The sequence below is a fragment of the Argopecten irradians genome, chromosome 4 (genome assembly GCF_041381155.1).
Source record: "Argopecten irradians isolate NY chromosome 4, Ai_NY, whole genome shotgun sequence".
Taxonomy (NCBI): Eukaryota; Metazoa; Mollusca; class Bivalvia; order Pectinida; family Pectinidae; genus Argopecten; species Argopecten irradians.
The window spans coordinates 23,749,717-23,770,342 of record NC_091137.1 but is presented as its reverse complement, the minus strand read 5'-3'; the positions used below and the strand labels follow the sequence as shown (position 1 = coordinate 23,770,342).

General features: G+C 35.7%; 1 protein-coding gene across 3 annotated transcripts in view; it reads right to left on the bottom strand.

Moving 5' to 3' along the window:
- LOC138321037 (scavenger receptor cysteine-rich domain-containing protein DMBT1-like) overlaps nucleotides 1–20,626 on the bottom strand; it is a 95,833-nt gene that overhangs the window by 43,992 nt on the left and 31,215 nt on the right. For all 3 annotated transcript variants that reach the window (XM_069264429.1, XM_069264430.1, XM_069264431.1), the window contains exons 10-26: nucleotides 19,099–19,261; nucleotides 18,498–18,682; nucleotides 17,037–17,178; nucleotides 15,771–15,952; nucleotides 14,983–15,178; nucleotides 14,379–14,563; nucleotides 13,949–14,087; nucleotides 13,247–13,518; nucleotides 12,570–12,708; nucleotides 10,129–10,358; nucleotides 9,238–9,379; nucleotides 7,917–8,140; nucleotides 7,466–7,604; nucleotides 6,438–6,682; nucleotides 5,837–5,978; nucleotides 1,884–2,095; nucleotides 900–1,038 (exon numbers count right to left, since the gene is read on the bottom strand). In XM_069264429.1, the coding sequence (XP_069120530.1) occupies nucleotides 900–1,038; nucleotides 1,884–2,095; nucleotides 5,837–5,978; nucleotides 6,438–6,682; nucleotides 7,466–7,604; nucleotides 7,917–8,140; nucleotides 9,238–9,379; nucleotides 10,129–10,358; nucleotides 12,570–12,708; nucleotides 13,247–13,518; nucleotides 13,949–14,087; nucleotides 14,379–14,563; nucleotides 14,983–15,178; nucleotides 15,771–15,952; nucleotides 17,037–17,178; nucleotides 18,498–18,682; nucleotides 19,099–19,261 (3,076 nt within the window). The remainder of the gene's footprint in view (nucleotides 1–899; nucleotides 1,039–1,883; nucleotides 2,096–5,836; nucleotides 5,979–6,437; nucleotides 6,683–7,465; nucleotides 7,605–7,916; nucleotides 8,141–9,237; nucleotides 9,380–10,128; nucleotides 10,359–12,569; nucleotides 12,709–13,246; nucleotides 13,519–13,948; nucleotides 14,088–14,378; nucleotides 14,564–14,982; nucleotides 15,179–15,770; nucleotides 15,953–17,036; nucleotides 17,179–18,497; nucleotides 18,683–19,098; nucleotides 19,262–20,626) is intronic.

Genomic DNA, 20,626 nt, shown 5'->3' with positions numbered 1-20,626 from the left:
AGACGACATCATCCTGAATCAGTGGGAACAATATATTATTATGTGTGAACACAAGCTCGATTCTTCAGATATATGCACCGATAAAATTACGTTCCCGAACATCAAACATTATCATTTATTTTGTGCGAGACTGCTTTGTATCGAAGTATAGTTTGACAAAAACAAGATTACAGTAAGTGTTGCAAGAAACACACGTACCCTGCCGTCAATAACATTTTTCTAATCCATGGCCAGTTATTATTGCTAAATTATACTATCATAACATGAATTTGAACAACTTATGTCTCAAGTTATCGTCCTGAAATGAAAATTTGTGAAAGTTTGAACAAATTCTGTTGATTTGTTCTAAACATATCATCTGGAAACTAAAAGAAACTTTATTTTTAGTAACAGTGACCTTTGTAGTTGACATTTTGACCCTGAATTCAATTTCAAGCTGTATTTTCTCATATGGTACCATTTTGTGAAGTTTCATCAAAATCTGATGAATTTTTCTCAACTGATCGTCGTCTGGCAACGATTTTTTTAACAATCTAATTTTTGTAACAGTGACCTTTGTAGTTGACCTATTAACCCCAAATTCAATCCAATGCTATATTTTCCTACATGCTACTATTGTGTGATGATTGATCAAAATCCGTTGAATTTTTTTTCTCGGGTTATCGTCTAGAACGAAATCCGGACAGATAAACAGACAGACGCACTAGAGGACAGACAGACAGACAGACAGACACACACACACACACACACACACACACACACACACAAACACTATACAGACAGACAGACAGACAGACACACACACACACACACACACACACACACACACACAAACACTATAGTCCCTTCCGGTTTCAGCGTAAAAGATAACACATTATTGTATATCAAACGCTACCTACCTGTATCCAAGTTGTCTACATACGACCCTAGCGTCTTCAACGCCCCATGAGTCGTCACAAACCGTTCCCCATTGGCCTTCGTGATAAATTTCCACTCGGCCTTCATACATATCTCCGCCATTCACCAGTCGTACAGATCCTTAAACGATGTAAAACGACCAAGGATATTTAACTCTAAGTTTCACTCAAATGATTTTTTTTTTATTAAAAAGTTAGAAAGGGCAATTAAAAGATAACTGGAAGGTCGTGTTCCACCGATGTAATGTATTTATCCCATAACTATGCATGTTTCACGATAGAAAAAACCGAGTGATACATTCTATAGCAGTTGGTTATCATTTATGATTTATACACTCCAGTGTGTAAATACCTACGGTACCTCTGATTGGTCAATTCGTAGATCTCTTGACTTCGATTGGATTTCAACTACAGGTTACTTTTCATTTCGCATTTTGTTTTAGATAGCATTGTATTTACTGTATAACTGGTAGTTGCTTATTCAAAGTATTAAACAATAGAATATAGGTTCTCTATTAAAGGCACTATATTTTATGGCGGAAAGCTGTCAGTACACATTGTATGGTTATAAGTTTCCCTGAATAAAGACGAGAAAATGGTCACCTTGGTATAAACACATAGCTTAAGTTATGTAAAACTCTCGTTAGCTAATTTTCAAATTTTCAAAAAAGCTTGTGTCTTTTCAAAACTTGAAAATTACCTAACTGAAGTTTCTTAAATATTATCAACAACAGTTACTTATTGGGGAACCTCTTTTATCCAACACCCGTCACAGTTACAGAATGACCGAGCCGGCCGGACTTCGATCAAACAATATTTTTTTAATAAATAAAAAAAAACAGTAAATTTCACATGTATCGAACCAGTAACTTGACGTTTACAAACACAACTGAATCAGCGTTTGTATGTCTATATACACTAATAAATACTTGTATGTCATTGATCGTTCGCCACATTAATGTTTACCTTCGGCGGTAGGAGTGGAAACGGTCGGCGCCATTGTAGTTTGTCCTTCACATTTCACACCTACGTCTTCATTATGTCCACAGTCTTCATTCTGCCAGCCATTAAACGGACAGTCCGCCAGCCTGCTTTCATCTCCATTACAATTAACAGCATCCATCCATGTAGGCTCTACGCCTTCACCGTAATATGCTTTTGTAACATAATTAACAGCGCTGAAAACAAACCATGGCATTGTTATTTCATTGACTTGTCCTATCGAAGTGTTATTATTAATATTATTACAAGATTACCGATGTTTCCATTATATATGATAACAGTAGCTTCTTAGGTGAATTCTGTGTTTCCCTGCACAAATCACGAATACAACAATAATAGTAACAAGCTAACCGATTTTTTTATAATATATAATTAGTTTTTTTCCACAAAAATAATACGAACAGACACTTGAAAAGTCATAATGTGCATATCAAAAGGTCTCTAATACTTGCGTAATAATTTACTGGTATTTTTTTCTGTCAGTATATTACACTTGAACTCAACTTGCTGTGTTTATGAAGTAAAACAGAGAGGTAATGTGGACATGGCATACATAGCGACTATTTTACATGATGCATAATTTGTGTACATGATCTGAGGTAACCAAGATTACATTTAACGATCGTGGAATAGCAAGTGCGACTGCTTGTTTTTTTATGTTGTACATATGTTCTTAACACATGTTCATGCTGATAAACTGTCAAAAACACATTCATATCTAATATCCGATGAAAAGTTACATTCTATTTGACCACGATCGAGTTCATTGTAAGTAAAGATATGCCTATCGTCTCCTTGCAGGCGGTTCCAGTAATTCTTAACAGTGTGTAATATTACCGATCCAAAAAAGCCAATAATTACCAATAAAATAATTACTTTACAATACATACGTATGCTCATGATCTAAGAAAATGACGACACTGCTATGAGAGAGCTTCAATATCGTAAACATAACGTCATTACGGTGAAAGTGGCGTCACTGTTTTGCGGGACCGACTGACATTTCATTCACTCTAACTAAAAAGTGACGCTGCTGGAAAGTTCGGGATCAATTAATAAAACTTAGAATGGGAATCAAAAGAAAGGAATTATTCATAGATTCTTAAAATGCATTGTTTCTTGATGTTGTTCCGCTTCTTTTATGGAGTTTAAATTCGAAGAATCGATGGACGTCAGAACGCTTGTTTTCAACGGGAATAAAAACCGTAGTTCCAACGTAAGAAAGTAACAATTTATCAATTTTGTTAAATAACTAAATAATCATTCTGATTTTAGAACAGTTGGAATTACACAGAAACCTTGATCAGCATTTTCTATTATCATTATTATATATTCTGTAAATTTAATAACATTATTGTCAATGCAAAGTAATTGATAGTACCGGGGAACCCATAATGAGCTATAATTTAAATGATTTCTAGGCTTGATTAATTTAATGCTTCATATTTCTGTATTGTTATGGTACCACAATCAATTATTTTAGATATTTTAATATATTTGTATATATTTTGTATATTAAATTGATTTTTGGTTGAATTGAGCTGCCTATTGCTAATTTCTCCTTTCTAAGTGAAGAAATAAGATATTCTTTTCATATTCATTTAAATCCACATGTTAAAATGACAATGTCACGAATTGCCTTCAAAACATTATCTATGGGATAATGCATAAAGATTCGTTTCTTTGATAAATGTTTTTTCTCAAGATGATTGAATAAGAGGTAAAGTTTAAATTACATCCTTTGATTGACTAAAGTGTGACAGTAATTTCGTAAAAAAATAATAACGTTGAATATGCGTCACTATCATTATTTTCGTGTAAAAATGCAAACCTATATCCTAATTGGGTACAAATCTATATCCTAAATGGGTACCAACCTAAATAACGAATGGGTACCAACCTATATCCCAAAGGGATCCAAACCTTTATCCCAAAGGGATCCAAACCTGTATCCCAAAGGGGTAGAAACCTATATCCCAAAGGGGTAGAAACCTATATACCAAAAGGATCCAAACCTATATCCTTAATGGGTACCAACCTAAATAACAAAAGTTTTTTTAACTATAACTAGTACAAACTTATATCCCAAATAGGTACTAACCTATATCCCAAAAGGGTACAAACCTAAATCCCAAATTGGTACAAACCTATATCCAAAAATAGTACAAACCTATATCTCAAAATAGTACAAACCTATATCCCAAAAGGGTGCAAACCTATATCCCAAAAGGGTACTAACCTATATCAAAAAATAGTACAAACCTATATCCCAAAAAAGTACAAACATATATCCCAAAATAGTACAAACAAATATCATAAAAAGGTACAAACCTTTATCCCAGAAGGGTACAAATCTATATCCAAAAATTGTACAAATCTATATCCCAAAAGGGTACAGACCTATGTCCTTAAAGGGTACAAACCTATATCCGAAAATAGTTCAAACCTATATCCAAAAAGGGTACAAATCTTTATCCCCAAATAGTACAAACCTATATCTCAAAATAGTACAAACCTATACCTCAAAAGGGTACAGACCTATGTCCTAAAAGGGTACAAACCTATATCCGAAAATAGTTCAAACCTATATCCCAAAATAGTACAAACCTATATCCAAAAATAGTACAAACCTCTATCAAAAACGGGTACAAATCTTTATCCCCAAATAGTACAAACCTATATCTTAAAATAGTACAAACCTATACCTCAAAAGGGTACAAACCTATATCCCAAAAGGGTAAAAACCTATATCCCAAAAGGGTACAAATCTATATCCCAAAAAAGAACAAATCTATATCCCAAAAGGGTACAGACCTATATCCTAAAAAGGTACAAACCTATATCCCAAAATAGTACAAACCTATATCCCAAAATAGTACAAACATATATCCGAAAATAGTACAAACCTATATCCGGAAATAGTACAAACATATATTCGAAAATAGTACAAACCTTTATCCCAAAAGGGTACAAACCTATATCCAAAAACAGTACAAATCTATATCCCAAAAGGGTACAAACCTATACCTCAAAAGGGTACAAATCTATATCCCAAAAGGGTACAAACCTATACCTCAAAAGGGTACAAAACTATATCCCAAAAGGGTACCAATCTATACCTCAAAAGGGTACAAAACTATATCCCAAAAGGGTACCAATCTATACCTCAAAAGAGTACAAAACTATATCCCAAAAGGGTACCAATCTATACCTCAAAAGGGTACAAAACTACATCCAAAAAGGGTACAAACCTATATCTCAAAATAGTACAAACCTATGTCCCAAAAGGGTACAAAACTGTATCCCAAAAGGGTACAAAACTATATTCCAAAAGGGTACAAACCTATATCCCAAAAGGGTACAAACCTATATCCCAAAATAGTGAAAACCTCTATCCCAAAGGGAAACAAACTTATATCCCAAAACGGTACAAATCTAAACCCAAATGGGTACAAACCTACACACCAAATGGGTACAAACCTTTATCCCAAAAGGGCACAAATCTATATCCCAAAAGGATACAAACGTTTTTTCCTAAATTAATACAAACCTATACACAAAATTGGTACAAACCTTAATCCCAAAAGATTACAATTTTAATCCCAAAAGGCTACATATTTATATCTTAAAAGTACACAAACCATTACTGTGAAATCATTTATTTTCGTTGGGCTCAATTTTCGTGGATTCTAAAATTTTACAATTTCGTTGTCATGCTTGTCCCCGAAATAGACCTTATGTAGTGAGGTAATAATCATCCTACAATGTATGAACGCATAAACTTACATGACATTGGTATAGATATATATATTTTCGTGGGGATGTAAATTCGTTGATTTTGGTCAAAAAACGAAATCCACGAAAATTAAACCCCCACGAAAATTAATGATTTCACAGTATACCAAAAGGATACAAACCTATATCCCAACTGTCTGCACACCACTTCAGCGTTCAAGATATCCCATTCATCATCACACACAGTTCCCCAGACACCGTCATGGTATATTTCAACACGCCCCTCCATGTCATTGGGCCCGTTAACAAGACGCACGGCTCCATCTGGTTAAAGCGATAAAGTTGAGAAAGTCTTCTTCGTTTTACAATACATGAATTAAAAATATTATACGTAGTTCAAACACTTTACTGAAATCGTAAATCCGTACCTATTAAAAAGATAATGAAACTAAATTCTAACATAAAAAAGAAAACTAGAATAGCCAGTGACACAAACGATTCAGCTATATTTGTTGCCGTAGGGTGATAATCATATATTTCGGTATAAACTTTTTTCTATTTTGCGGTTGGTAATTTGTCCCATAATGGGTGTAATAGGTGATGCGTGTTCCCGTTTTTTTGTTTTTCATACATCCTAGAGTAAATCTAATTTCTGATTTCTAATTTAATCGTGTTCTGACAAGCATTTAGAAAGAAAACAACATATTATCGTTTTATCCACGAACTAAAATAGTTTATCCTCAATGTCAGAGGTTTTGAATGATATATATGCTAGAGAATCACCTTGAAGTGTTGGTATCGTTGTGGTGGTCGGAGGTGGTGTAGTGACCGGTGTAGTGACCGGTGTAGTGACCGGTAGGGGTAAGCATATTACACCAGCATCTTCGCTATGACCACAGTTTTCTACCCCCCATCCAGGGAAATCACAATCTGCTAGTCGAGCTTCACGGCCAGTACAAGCCAAGTCGTCCATCCATGTCGGATCATTACCCCCTCCAAAAAAGGATTCTTTTTTGTGAGTACCCCCGCTGTCAAAAGATACAAAGCTTTGGTTTTGAATGCAGTACTTTTAAGTGCTATTTAGGACATGTTATGACGATTGTCACCAGGCATAGAACATTAAAGGCACATTTAGGATATAGATGTAAATCATCGTCAATGTCTAAAATAGTTAATCAATAAGAGCATTTTAGTTTATTTGGTTGGATTAAGTATATATATAGCTAGTAATGACATTTGTGTCCATTATTTATTCGACAGTACTAATTCATTGTCACAACATAATACAGGGCTATCAATATACGTTGGAAGATCAGATGCAATCATCTTAAGCAGACCACACTTCTTACGTCCTACCTTCAGTGGATATGTTGCTTGAGAATATATTTTTTTACCAAAAAAAATATGTTATTCAAAATTACATGTAAATAACAATATATTCCTTTCGTAGAAGGACTTTCAAACAATTTCAATATTTCGTAATTTTATTTATAAACAAGCTTACATCTCTCTCTTTCTCTTCATTACAAACCATACATCCACATCCGTTCATTTTAATAAACGCAATAGATAATCACACAGCCAACTAACAGCCGTATTTTTTACAAGAAAACAATTAACACGGGAGACAAAAATAGAAGGGAGACTCCCTTTCACTTAATTTTAATTGAAATTTAATATGATAACTAAAAATATAATTGCGCTTAAAATTAACTTTGAACATATAAATTCCAGAAAATGCTTTAGTTGCTGATATTATTAATTGAATATGACCTAATTATTGTCTGTCATAATAAGTAGGCCGAAATTACCTGTATCCAAGCTGCCTACACACAACTTCTGCTTCGTAAGATTCCCAATAATCGTCACAGACGGTTCCCCAGCGGCCATCATGGTAGATTTCTACGCGTCCTTCATACTGGCTGCTTCCATCTACCAGTCTGATTGATCCTACAAGCATTTAACAGTTTTGTGTATATACGTATTTTTATATCACCAGGATACCATATTAATAGACTATATTGTTTCAAAGTAATAATGATGTTACATTGAACGTGGAAAATCAATCAAACATTCGCTTTATGTTAAAAGCAGAATAGATATATTCATCCATTCCTTTATATTCCACGGAAAACGTTATCACGAAGATCGAATTACCCATATTAAATATCACTTCTTCATCCCCTCTGATATAACAGATTTGTTATATAGACAACTAATTGCACAATGAAATGAAAGATTTCAATCAAAGACAGATGTTACCATCTGAAAGTCCTGTTGAGGATGTAATGACTGGTGTAGTGACCTCTGGTGACCCCGCTGTACACGTAACTCCCACATCTTCACTATGTCCACAGTTCTCGTTCCGCCATCCTCCAAAACTACAATCCACAAGCCTCTCCTCATTTCCGGTACAAACAACATTATCCATCCATGTTGGTTCTTCCCCTGGACCGTATGGACCCTCCTTTTCATAACTTACAGCACTGCAAAAGCGTTTGAAATATGTAGAAAATGAATTTATATTGATTTAAAGTCCAATATATGTCTTAAATTAGCTAAATGATTGGATCTAAAAAAAAAAAACATTTTTTTCTATTTTCCATAACAGTATTTTCGTGTATCTGAAGGATACGAATAATTGAGTCTATAAGGATTCAGTGTTATACGGAAAACGTGTATGTAAAACCCGTATCTTATTGTATGTTATACATTTACTTAATTCCAACTATCCATTGCTCTCATTTATGAATTCCGACCCGCTTTTATAAAACACTTCAAATATATGATTTTCCTTTTTACATTCAATGTGGCTATAATTGATGTTGATCTGATTCCAACGATTGTGGAGTTTATACTCTATAAGCGGAAATGCGTATTATGTGATTTCATACTGCAGAGTTACCTCCTTTGTAAGTAAGTATCAATTGTAATGTCAATGATTTTTGTGCAAAACTCACGTTGTGTTCTCTGCATGAGGTGATAACTTAGCTGAAATATTGTAGCTCAAAAGACTTATAGACTGAAAATGGTGTCGTCTTTAGAGCTACAATTGGTGCCTATTACCGCTAATGGAGCAAATTAATGATTATGCAAACCATTATTAATCATTTGTTTGCATTTTATCGTACTTGTTTGGTATCGCTTACCTACTAGGCAATAAAACTGAACCACATAAAATATCAAATTCTCATCAAGGCATCATTTTTTTTTACATATTACATATGAAGATCTTTCTGAGGGGAATTTATACGGCGAGTCCACAAATTGTGAATTTGACGTCTTGTGAGCTGTACGGTAGATATTAAGAATGGTAGTTATGTTTGTTTTGGACAAAAATAATATGTAAATGCATGTATACGCATAAAATAATCGGAAACCTACAAAAAAGTATGAAAAACTATGCCCGAGTGATTTTCGGAGGCAGTGCTCCACTACGACACATAGGGACCAATTCGTACCCGGCCGAAAGGTATAGTAGGCCGGGTACGTATATTCGTTCTAGTAATAGGCAAATACAAAGTACTACATCAAGTGGATTATGGTATATAGTTATACGATATAAAAAGCCATATGAGTGTACCTGTGCCCTAACTGTCTACAAACAACCTTGGTGTTATTCATTGTCCATCCATCGTCACAGACAGTTCCCCATTGTCCATCGTGATAAACCTCAACTCGTCCTTCAAGTGCCGATGGACCATCCATAAGGCGCAAGTCACCCTCTGGTACACACAACCGAAATGTATTATTAATACTCACCTTGGCAACCAAAATGTATTATTAACCTTCACCTAAATTTAGAAAAAGGAGCATGTAAATTGTAAGAAATGTAATACACAGTCAAAAATGGACTGAGTGAAACAACTGCTTCAAATGAAAATGAATTGATATGATATGAACATTAAATATAAAACACGTTACTCTATGTTATACAACATAATATTAAACCGATCTAAAATGAACATTTTAAGAAGAGACAATAAGCATCAACTGGTACACATAGTAAAGTGAACTGATAAAACATGAACATTAAACCTAGACACAATGCAATCTCTACTACGAAGTAAAATACGTTAAATGTTGAGAACAGACACATAACTTTATCATCATTACATCACAAATCATTTTGTGAGCCTTGGCCTAACTACAACAACCTAAATTTTGAAGAAGCTCAGTGTCAAGATGTGTTGTAAAACTTCTGTGAAGGTCGCCATTTTATCACAGAGTCATCGAATCTTGACGTCACGCCATTGTTTGCTGACGTAAAGTCACGATGTCACAATAAATTTCCAGACAATGAAAAGCGCTCTAGCATTCAAAGACTTCAATATAACCCAGGGCCAGGCACCATCAAAAAAACTTTTTTAAACACGTTTACTCAAGTCTACGTAAAATCATACACTCGAGTAAAAAATCTGTCTGAGAATGGTTTTATGGTACCGGGCCCGAATACCACAGTAGATAGAATTACCTTGTGGCCCAGTTCCTTCTGTAGTTGAGGTGGTTGGTCGTGAGGTAGATGTCGACAAAGGAGGTAGACACACGACACCCGCATCTTCACTGTGACCGCAGTTTTCTACTCCCCAACCTCTCGATGAACACTCAGAAAGTCGGGCCTCGTTACCATTGCAGCCGACATCATCCAGCCAGGTTGGCTCAGAGCCTTCACCGAATGCCGCTTCTCTTCTAGCGTCCCCACCACTTCATCGGAAAGATACCAATATATTTCCAACAACAACCATATTTGAAAAACCCTTTATAATTTTTTACATAAATATTTAACTAGTTGACTTTGACCAAATTGGTGAAAACTACATTAACAGTATTTCCAAAATTAAAATGTAAAGCATCAATGAAATGTAAAGTAAATTTGATCAAAACATGGGATTTCCACCTATGTAATGATATAAGTAATATTAGCGAAGAGACGATTGCTTGAACGAACGGGCGATCTCACTCAATATTATTCAGACAGCGTTTCTTACGAAAGTAGTCTAGTCCAACTGAAAAACAGTTTTAGGGGAATCCCTTTTGGGCAGAAGATTTCATAGAGAGGTTAATATATAGGAGCCTGCTGATTGGATATATTCATGGTACACCAGTTAATGGTTTATGTGTAGGTCGGGCAATACATGTAGATCTAAAATTTGTAAAGAATTTTGATAACTTCATTTAACTTGAATAGTAGCAAACGTTAACACGGTCCTCTATGGGAATTTATTTGGTTCTGTGATCTCAAAACGGCCGGGTAGTTTCTCAAAATAGCACCGGTTGTGTTTGAACATCCGGTGTCACAAGTGACAGCTCTGCCACACACATAAAAGGTTTTTAAACCTGCCAGTTATTGGGTTTGTACATTACTTTTGTTGTTTGTTTGTTCAAATGTACGTCCTATTAACAGCTAGGGTCACGTAAGGACGGCCTCCCATGTATGCGGTGTAGCTACACATGTACGTGTATTTACGCAAACACGTGTACATTGTTCATATATACGTGTACATGTAGAACTTAAAACATCCCGAAAAGTATTCAAAACTAAATGAAAAAAAGACCTTCGAAGCGGCCCCTGTGTATACAAGATTGAGCCCAGGATATGATTTTAACCCGGCCGCTGATTGGCTGCCTAATTATGAATTTCGATATTAAAAATGCTTTCTGTTTTCATTTTGAATCACATGACCTTGAAATTAGTCATTTTCTGTGTCTGAGATCATGCTCTCTAACATCAAATTCAAAACATTTCTCTTTCATAAATTACGGTAAAATTACGGTAAAATTTACGTTAAAAAGTGAACAAAATGCCATATTCAGAGGGCTATATTTCCGCCATTTTCAAATCCATTACTTTGAAATTAAAACTCTGTACAGAGAATGTGCAAATGTCTATATTTACAAAAATTCAACACCTTAGAATAAATGATAAAGGCGCTACGAGCTCAGAAATTACGGAAAAAAATAAGGAAATGGAACAAATTGACATAATTGGAGAGCTATATTTTCGCTCTTTTTCTATATAGCCCCATTAAAAATCATAGCTTTTGAAGACAAAAGTTCCTACAACACAGGTACGAAAAATGCGGACTGTACATTCAGGTTTAAAGGCGCTAAAACGTCTCGCGCAGGGACAAATATAAACTAAAATTTCGACTTTTTGATGTCCTATATCTCCGCCATTTTGAATCAAATGACTTTGAAATTGGTCATTTTATGTACCTGAGAACATGGTCTTTCATATGCGCCCTTCAGAGCTTTTCTACGGTAAAGTTCATATTTGACCTTTGTTTGACCTCATTTGACCCTCTAGCGAACTCATGACCTAGACATAATCTCTGATAGCATGTAATGAGAAAAAAAAACGTTCAATATCGCGATCTACCTGAATAACTAAACACGAATGATGTACAGCGTATAGTTATGAAGTTATGAGCGTTTAAAGTTCGTTCGAAAAAAAGTAGTTTTTTACGTCTGTGACCTTGACCTTGACCTTTATCGTACAAAATCGAACGTACGTTTCAAGCACTCATGTACCTACATAACGTGTCCAAATTTGAGCGTCGTACCTTGTTCCGTTCTTGAGAAAAAGTGTTAAGAAGGTTTCGTGGAAATAATAAGAACAATAACAATAGGGATTTCTATCCTGAATGGAAATCCCTAATAATAAGAAAAAACAGAACAAAAACAATAGGGATTTCCATTCTGATTAAATCCCTAATTAAATCGAATTTATCAAAAACTAGATATATAATTATAAGAACTTTCCCGGTTCACTTGGAGAATGATGCCATATATGTATATTTGTAAAGGGAACCAGTTTGTTCTATGTCAATATTGCATCCCAATAAAAAAGTTTGACTAAAGGAATGGACAATTCGAAGTCGCGATGTGGCTCCAATGTATAAAGTGTAAGCTTACCGGTATCCCATCTGCCTACAGACAACACGAGCATCACTGTCTTCCCACGAATCGTCACAAACCGTGCCCCACCTTCCGTCATGGTAGATTTCAACACGGCCCTCATACATATTTCCACCATTTACCAATCTCAAAGCGCCTATGAATACAAAACAGCATTAGTGTTAAATAGTAAATATAAATCAACATTAATTAAATTGATGTTAAATTAATGAGCATATAATCATACTTGTTATAAATTGTCGTACGTAATACTTACATCGTTATTTGAACTTGTCTTTTTATGAAATGTATGGTCTACAGAGATGCCACATTTTATAGATAATCTTCATAATGTGCGCTAGCTTAACGTTTCTATTTCTATTTATTAATTTCGATGTCCCTGCTTTAAAGGTGTTGATGTTAGACCAATAAAAACCATAAGTGATTGAATCCATAAGATTGAAAAGCCATTCTCCCATTTATTTTCCTACAAAAATCGTCACTACGACTAGTTATTGTCTTGACGAGCGTAACCTCATACTTTTCAGAGAAAAAGATCTGAATTTCGTTTACAAAATAATGACGTAACCATGGATATCTACCCGCATGAGAGGTAGCACAATATACAAAGACGCAATAGAAAAAAGATTTTGTCTAAATAAACATGTACACAAATGAAATGTTTATTTACTTACCGTCTTCGGTTCTATCATTATTAGGCGTGGTCGTGTAATTTGGGTATGTTACTGGTGTAGTGATATCTGGTATCGGTGGTGACATTGTAGCGTTAAAGGAACCCTCACATCTTACACCAGCATCTTCATCGTGTCCGCAATTCGTGTCTCCGAAACCCCGGAATCGGCACTCAAAAATGGTCTGCTCTGTGCCGCTACATCTTATATCATCCATCCATATTGGTCCGGATCCTTCGCCGAATGTAGCTTGGTCAAAATATATACCGCCTGACCTATTGACATATTATTTTTTTTGTTAAGGTATAGTGCAAAATTTAAGTACTTTTCATTTGAGAAAAAATGTCTGTCAAATTAAACTTAGTTATTTATTCATATTTGAATTGTAAGCACATTAGCAATCATTGCCTTTTGCTCTTTCATTTCTGTTAATATTGATGACATTTTTATATACTTTTGATGGTAAACAGTGTGGTCAAAATGTAGGACTTATTTCTGAACATGTTTTTATCGTACACGTGAATCTGAACGTATCTGTAATGCCCTTGACTCAAGATGGGCATTGGATAGCATATCAGTCTAAACTGGAGGATAATTATCTTTAAAGTGAGTACAAACAACAGAAATGTAAACAAGTACAGGAGCTTCATATGTTGCCTGTATACAAACGTCGGCCAAGCATTGGAAAATTACATAGAAACTCACCATCCCAACATACGACACACCACTTGGGCGGCTTTGTTGTCAAAGTCATCATCACAAATTGTGCCCCACGTCCCGTTCCTGTTGATTTCAACACGTCCTTCGCCACTTATATTACCATTTACAAGTCGGATGCCTTCAACTGCAGAAGCCAAGAATATACGACATACCACAAGTACCATTATAAGCAAGACTGAATTAGCCATTGAAAAATGCAAGTAACTTTAGATATACAAATCATAATTACACATTCAGGATTTTATTTTACAATGTCGTGTAGAACCTCATTGCAACTACATATTTTAGTCTGTTCATTTTGATGACCCTATGACAACGGCGACTGAATGGAGTAAGGCGTCTTTTACTCTTAAAATATTAAAATGTTTTTAAAATCATTAATTGTTTAATTCGTATTGCGAGGGAGGTAACTCACACATTGGGTCCTGAACTTCTTCGCACACCACTCCAGCATCTTCGCTATGACCACAGTTTTCTACACCCCAGCCAGAAAATGGACAATCGGCAAGCCTCGTTTCAGATCCACTACATGCAACATCGTCCATCCATATCTGTCCTGTTCCTTCGCCGTACCTTGCCTGTTGTACCGCTTTTCCTTCCCTATGATAACCAAATCATCAGTGTTATTGTTAATCTGCATATATTTTAGCAGTAATTATATGTTGGTGCTTTTCATGTTTTCTGTTATCTAATCCAATTGTTTTTACATTGTACTTTATGATATTTATGATATGTATTATAAGCATGTTTATAGTTATGGTATTACCAATAAAATATTTTGAAATGAAATGAAATGTTTGTGTTAAATATGAAAAATTTCTGTATGTCGTTAGAATACCAATCTCTATGAATCGATAATTACGTTAATGTTTTTGCTAAAATTTAGTTGTTGAAAAAATAAGAACATTTGTAGTTGTTTTCTGGAACAACCTTACCCATTCATAATTTTAAAGAAATGCAACATTGTTCCATAGAAATTCCCCTAAAAACCCTAACAATATGTCCATATAACCACTTACCCATGTCCTAACTGCCTGCATACGACGTTGGCGTCATTTCTGTCCCAACTATCATCACAAACAGTACCCCAGCGTCCGTCATGGAAGATTTCTACGCGTCCAGCTCTGTCAGTACTGTCCCGACCGGCCAGTCTGATAGCGCCTTCCGTCCCGTCTCCTCCTGGGGTTGTAGTGGACGTCGTCGATGTGGTAGTGACTATTTCATATAGACATGTGTGTGTATTAATAGATATATGATTTTCATATAGAAATTTGTGTTTGTATCTCATATTATGCATAATATATTTATGATTTGCAGATGAGTATTGGAGTTGTTTTTTTAATTAATTATCATTTCATTATTATATTATTGATTAATATTAAACACTAACCGAAGAACATCTAACCGTACATTTCATTGGAGGGTGCAATACAATACGATGAGAAGCACGTGTAACTAGCTCCATTGTGATATTTGACCATGTCAATGCAAATAAGTAAACAACGTTGTTCAGAGAGCGTGATTAATGGAATCATTGGTGTTCTGCAGATGAGGTGGTTTGTTTTCCATATACATTAACGTGTGACCAACAAATCACCAAACCAGGCTTAATTTTCACCAAGTGTATTTTCCAAATAATGTCGAACAGAACTGGAACTGGAAACCAACCACAGATAACGTTATTGATCTTGGGTGTTCGTCACTTGATTTCGTCAAATATTTCATATTGCTTTGTAATTTCAATCAGAATGCCAGTATATAGAAGCAAAACATTTATTATTGACCATTATTTTCACATATATCTCACCGTCTCTATCAGTACATGACACGCCAGCATCTTCGCTATGACCACAATTCTCAGAGCCCCATCCTCTAAATGGACAGTCAAATAAACTGGTTTCGGACCCAGTGCACTCTACGTCGTCCATCCACGTGGGTTCGGAGCCTTCTCCAAAGTGGGCTTCACGGAAGGCCCGGCCAACATTTCCACTAGAAAATAAATAAAATATTTGTGATATATTTTGAATATACATTATATACAAAAGGGTAAAATCAATTTCATCAAAGGACTATATTTGGTTTTAGTCGCGTTTGGCATCCATTTTGGTTATCCTAAGTGCAAAAAAAAATATTTAAATTTTTTTTTTTTTTAAATTGCATTTAATATATTTAGTCACATCCCTAATTTAGTTGTTAAAGCTTTCTAATTTTGCAGCTTTAACTTGCCATGGTAACTATCCGAAATATGCATCAATTTGATTCGAGTGAATTTGTCATTGTGTGTCTATTTTCGATAGTTTTTGTCTAAAAACAGAGGAGCGCAATCTTGAAGACGTTTTATTCGAAATATGTGAGTACCTCAGATGCATCTTTAGGAGATATATTTAGGTTGTTTTTTCAATGATGCGCTCTATAGTATGGTTTTTATATAAAAAAAATGTCCAAAATTGACTTTTCTACATTTTTATAATTTTTGCTTATGTAGTATGGTTACCATCGGAACTACAACTGCAATTATAGATAAATGTAATACCAATTCTATCAAAGATGTACTCGATAGCTTATCTCTTATATCCGTTGGCTGTAAACGACGAGTCAACATAACTGAATATGAGACGTGAAATTGTTCTGATGTGGAGATTATCATGCTTGCGTCCTGTGCCAAACGGTCTTTCTATAATGCATTGCAAACATTGCAATTGACAGTTTAGGAGCGTTAACCATGTCTAATACCGAATTAATGTTCTTTGATTAGCTGAATAAAAGGGTTTGATTGACACCGTAAAATTGCATAGCACTTTTTTATTCTACATTCATTATCAATTAGAATTTTTCTAAAACTTTTGTGGAATTCAACAATATCATTTATTGAAGTGATATTGATTTTTATGAAAACCATGTGTTTTTAAAAGACTCGGTAATATGGAGGTTGTTACATGAATATCTTAACTGATCTCAAACTATTTACGTGTCCTGATATTGATAGATGATCTCTTAATATCACGTTTTATACATATTCTGGGACAATTAATCATCATGGAATCTTTCCATGTTTTATATTTAATACACTCACCTATAGCCTAACATCCTGCAAACAACCTGCGCATCAACATCATGCCATAAGTCATCACACACTGTACCCCAACGACCTTCATGATAAACTTCGACTCTTCCTGAATCTGGGGTTGGTCCATTCACAAGGCGAATATATTGTGCTAAAATCAAGACAAAGATATTTTGATAATTGATTTACTTGCTATTATCATAAAACATTGTGTCTATTTGTATTTTTTTTCTTTTGTTATATTTGTGAGTGTGTGATTCGAATAGTATATATCATACAGACAGAACAATTGTCTCTTTTACATTTTTGGCCTTTTTCCGATTATCTTTGAAGATGGCAAAGAGGCCGAAAATTTGTTAAAGAGACAAGTGTACTGTGTAAACAATATATGTTTTCTCCCTCTGGAGGAGGATTGATCAAAATATATATGATGTATATATATCATGACATTTAATGGTAGAGAGGTTGTCATTTTGCCGGGATATTTGCGAAAATTTATGTGGCGTACAGCGCCCCTATCGTTGTGGAATTACCGCCAATTAGTATGATGCTTCACATGTATAACAAAGTGTGTATAATATTGATACCCTCCAGGGGAGACTGCGTCATTGAAAGGCTTTCATGGGTACTTGTATTTTTATATCTTTGTTTATCTGTCAAGTAGGTCAATTGTTACTTCTGTAAACGCGGTTTTGATACTTGGGCAAAGTTGCAGCAACACTCATTTTGGATATCACAGGGAAGAATGGGTACTTGTATTTTTATATATTTTTTTAAAGTTAGTCAATAGTTACTTTTGTAAACGCGGTTTTGATACTTGGACAAAGTTGGACTCCAATCACCAAAGGAACGGTACGCCCACCATGAATATTTAATATTATAGTTATATTCCAATGTTACATAACGGATATGGATACCATAGCAGAGAGTGTGAAGTGAACACCATTCAAATTGTGGAGTTCTTTGTTGGATAACCAGCTACTGGCAATTACTTCAGTGTCTGGAATACCAGTACAAATTAGCTTTGATTTTATTTCTGTGCAATGTGCCAATATTTTGTTTATTGTTTATATTACAATCAAATGCAATATATTCACATTCAAGAAACAAGTACCATTCAATCTAACCATTTGTTTTGCGCCTTGCAAAATAAACCATTACCAACGGTCCACGAAAAAAACAAAACAACAATCAACAAAGATATCATAAATATCCCTACGTTATCGTAGCCGTACAATCATTATCAAAAACTCATTTTTCCTAAACCTTGAAATGTCAATCATGTTGATCCTGTGATCGTATAGTCGTGTACCCATATGTAACCCCATATGTCCCGCCTGTTACCACGGCTTAACATCCTTAACATGCATGTCCCAATATATAAATCATGTTACTGTTTCTCAATCAAATACTTACAACCATCCTCGCATGCCATTTATGTTACTCAAGCGTTAAAGTCAGATAACTTACAGTCGGTTCCGCCGCTGCCACATGTCACTCCCGCGTCCTCGCTGTGGCCACAATTCTCTACACCCCATCCACTAAACGGACAGTCGAACAGTGAACTCTCGGACCCTACACAGTTGACGTCATCCATCCATGTCGGTTCTTGACCTTCACCAAAATGAGCTTCTCTGTGCGCAACTCCTGGTAAGCTGTAGGATGAACAAGATGTTGGTTACTACATGTGCATTCTGTTATTTTGATAGGCTAACGTATTGAAGAATGATATTTTGTGTATACATCATGATCTGCCTTTGTAGACCATGTACATTTCGTGATGTTTATATTTCCGGGTATATCATTTCTTCACCAGTCATTTCTTACAGGTTGTGAAGGTAAAAAGAAATATTACCAAAAACAAAATATATCTACATCGACCTTTGTCAGGCACCCTACTGGAAATCCAAGTAAGCTCAAAACTTTCGTTTAAAAAGTAAATGGTGTCTCTAATAAAACGATAACATTCTAAATAATTACATGACCTTTAAAAGCAGAAAGGGTGATAGCTTAAGAAAATCACACCGGGGATTCAAACGGGAAATCGTCATTCATTCCATTTCGTAATTACCTTAGCCCTAACATTCGGCATACTACATTTGCGTCATTGGTGTCCCAACCATCGTCACAGACCGTACCCCAGCGTCCATCGTGATATACCTCCACACGCCCAGCGTTGGCATTACCATTAACCAGTCGAATGTTCGAAACATTCCCACCGCCGCCACCACTTCCTGTATTCATCAAATGTAAAATAAACTTTAAAAGGAAAACTATAAAACGAAATAGGAGTATGTTGAATGGGTTCATTATCAAAGAAATAACTGTAATATTGAGACGGGGAGTTGGGTTAAAGAAAACAACAAAAGATGGTCCATTTTTAAAGTTAAGTTTCAGTCGTGTCAAAGATTAATTTTATTTATTATCGAACAAAACGTTTTCATATTTCAAATAAAATTATCAATATATGTAGCAAGTTGCCACATGCAAATTTGATTTAAAAAAAAAATTATTTTTAAAACCATGTGGCGGCCATTTTGGAATCGAATTGAGCCAAATTGTCATCATTTTCCCTTTCTTATTTTATCTATATCATTACTTGGAAGCTCACTGCGAAACATTTAAAACTATGCACAGCGTCGAAAATTAAGCACCAGCAAATTAAATTTGCTATATTTTTTCCACTTCGCTTAAAAAGCCATCATATGAAGGTTTACCTGGTTGGTGTATGATTTGTGAGTGTACTCAGTGCACCTTTGTTCTTGTATGCGCATGAGCGACACCGTGCGTGTGTGTCAAATACAGGTGGGGTCACATTCACGAAAGTCATGTTTGACTCTAAGGTATAACCGGACACGGGACGTCATTTTACATGATACTAATGTCGTGTTTCGAACTTTTGTCATAAGCATGGCAAGACGTATGCTTACGGTAGCGGAAAGGTGGCAGATTATCGGTATGAAAACTGCAGGAATGTCATCTAGGGCGATTCATGTGGCAATGAATGTTTCTCATTCTGTTGTGATACGTCTGGTAGCGAAATTTAGCAAAACAGGCGACACCAAGGACAGACCGCGATCTGGACGTCCCAGGAAAACAACTGCAAGGGACGATAGGGCCCTGGTTTTTCATGCCCGCCGAAATCCGCACTCCCATACTGGAATTCTCCGTCGCCAGTGGGGACTGAGGTACAGAGTGTCGCTTAGCACAGTGCGTAGGAGACTTCATGAGCGTGGCATTCGTGCGTACCGCCCGATCAAAAGACCCTTGTTATCTCGACGGCACATGCGAGCAAGACGAGTTTGGTGTTTCACCCGACAAAATTGGTATTTACGAACTTGGCGCCGCGTGCATTGGTCGGACGAAAGTCGGTTCATGTTACACGTAACGGACGGCCGCGCGCGTGTGTGGTATGAGCGCCGGACTGCTTATCATCAAGGAAACATCCAAGCAACTGTTGACTTCGGTGGTGGCTCTGTAATGATATGGGGTTGCGTGTCGTACGATTGTAAGATGGACCTCATCACTGTGCAAGGGGCATTAAATGGCCAGCAATACCACAATGTCGCCCTCAATGGCGCATTAGTGCCTTCTTTCTA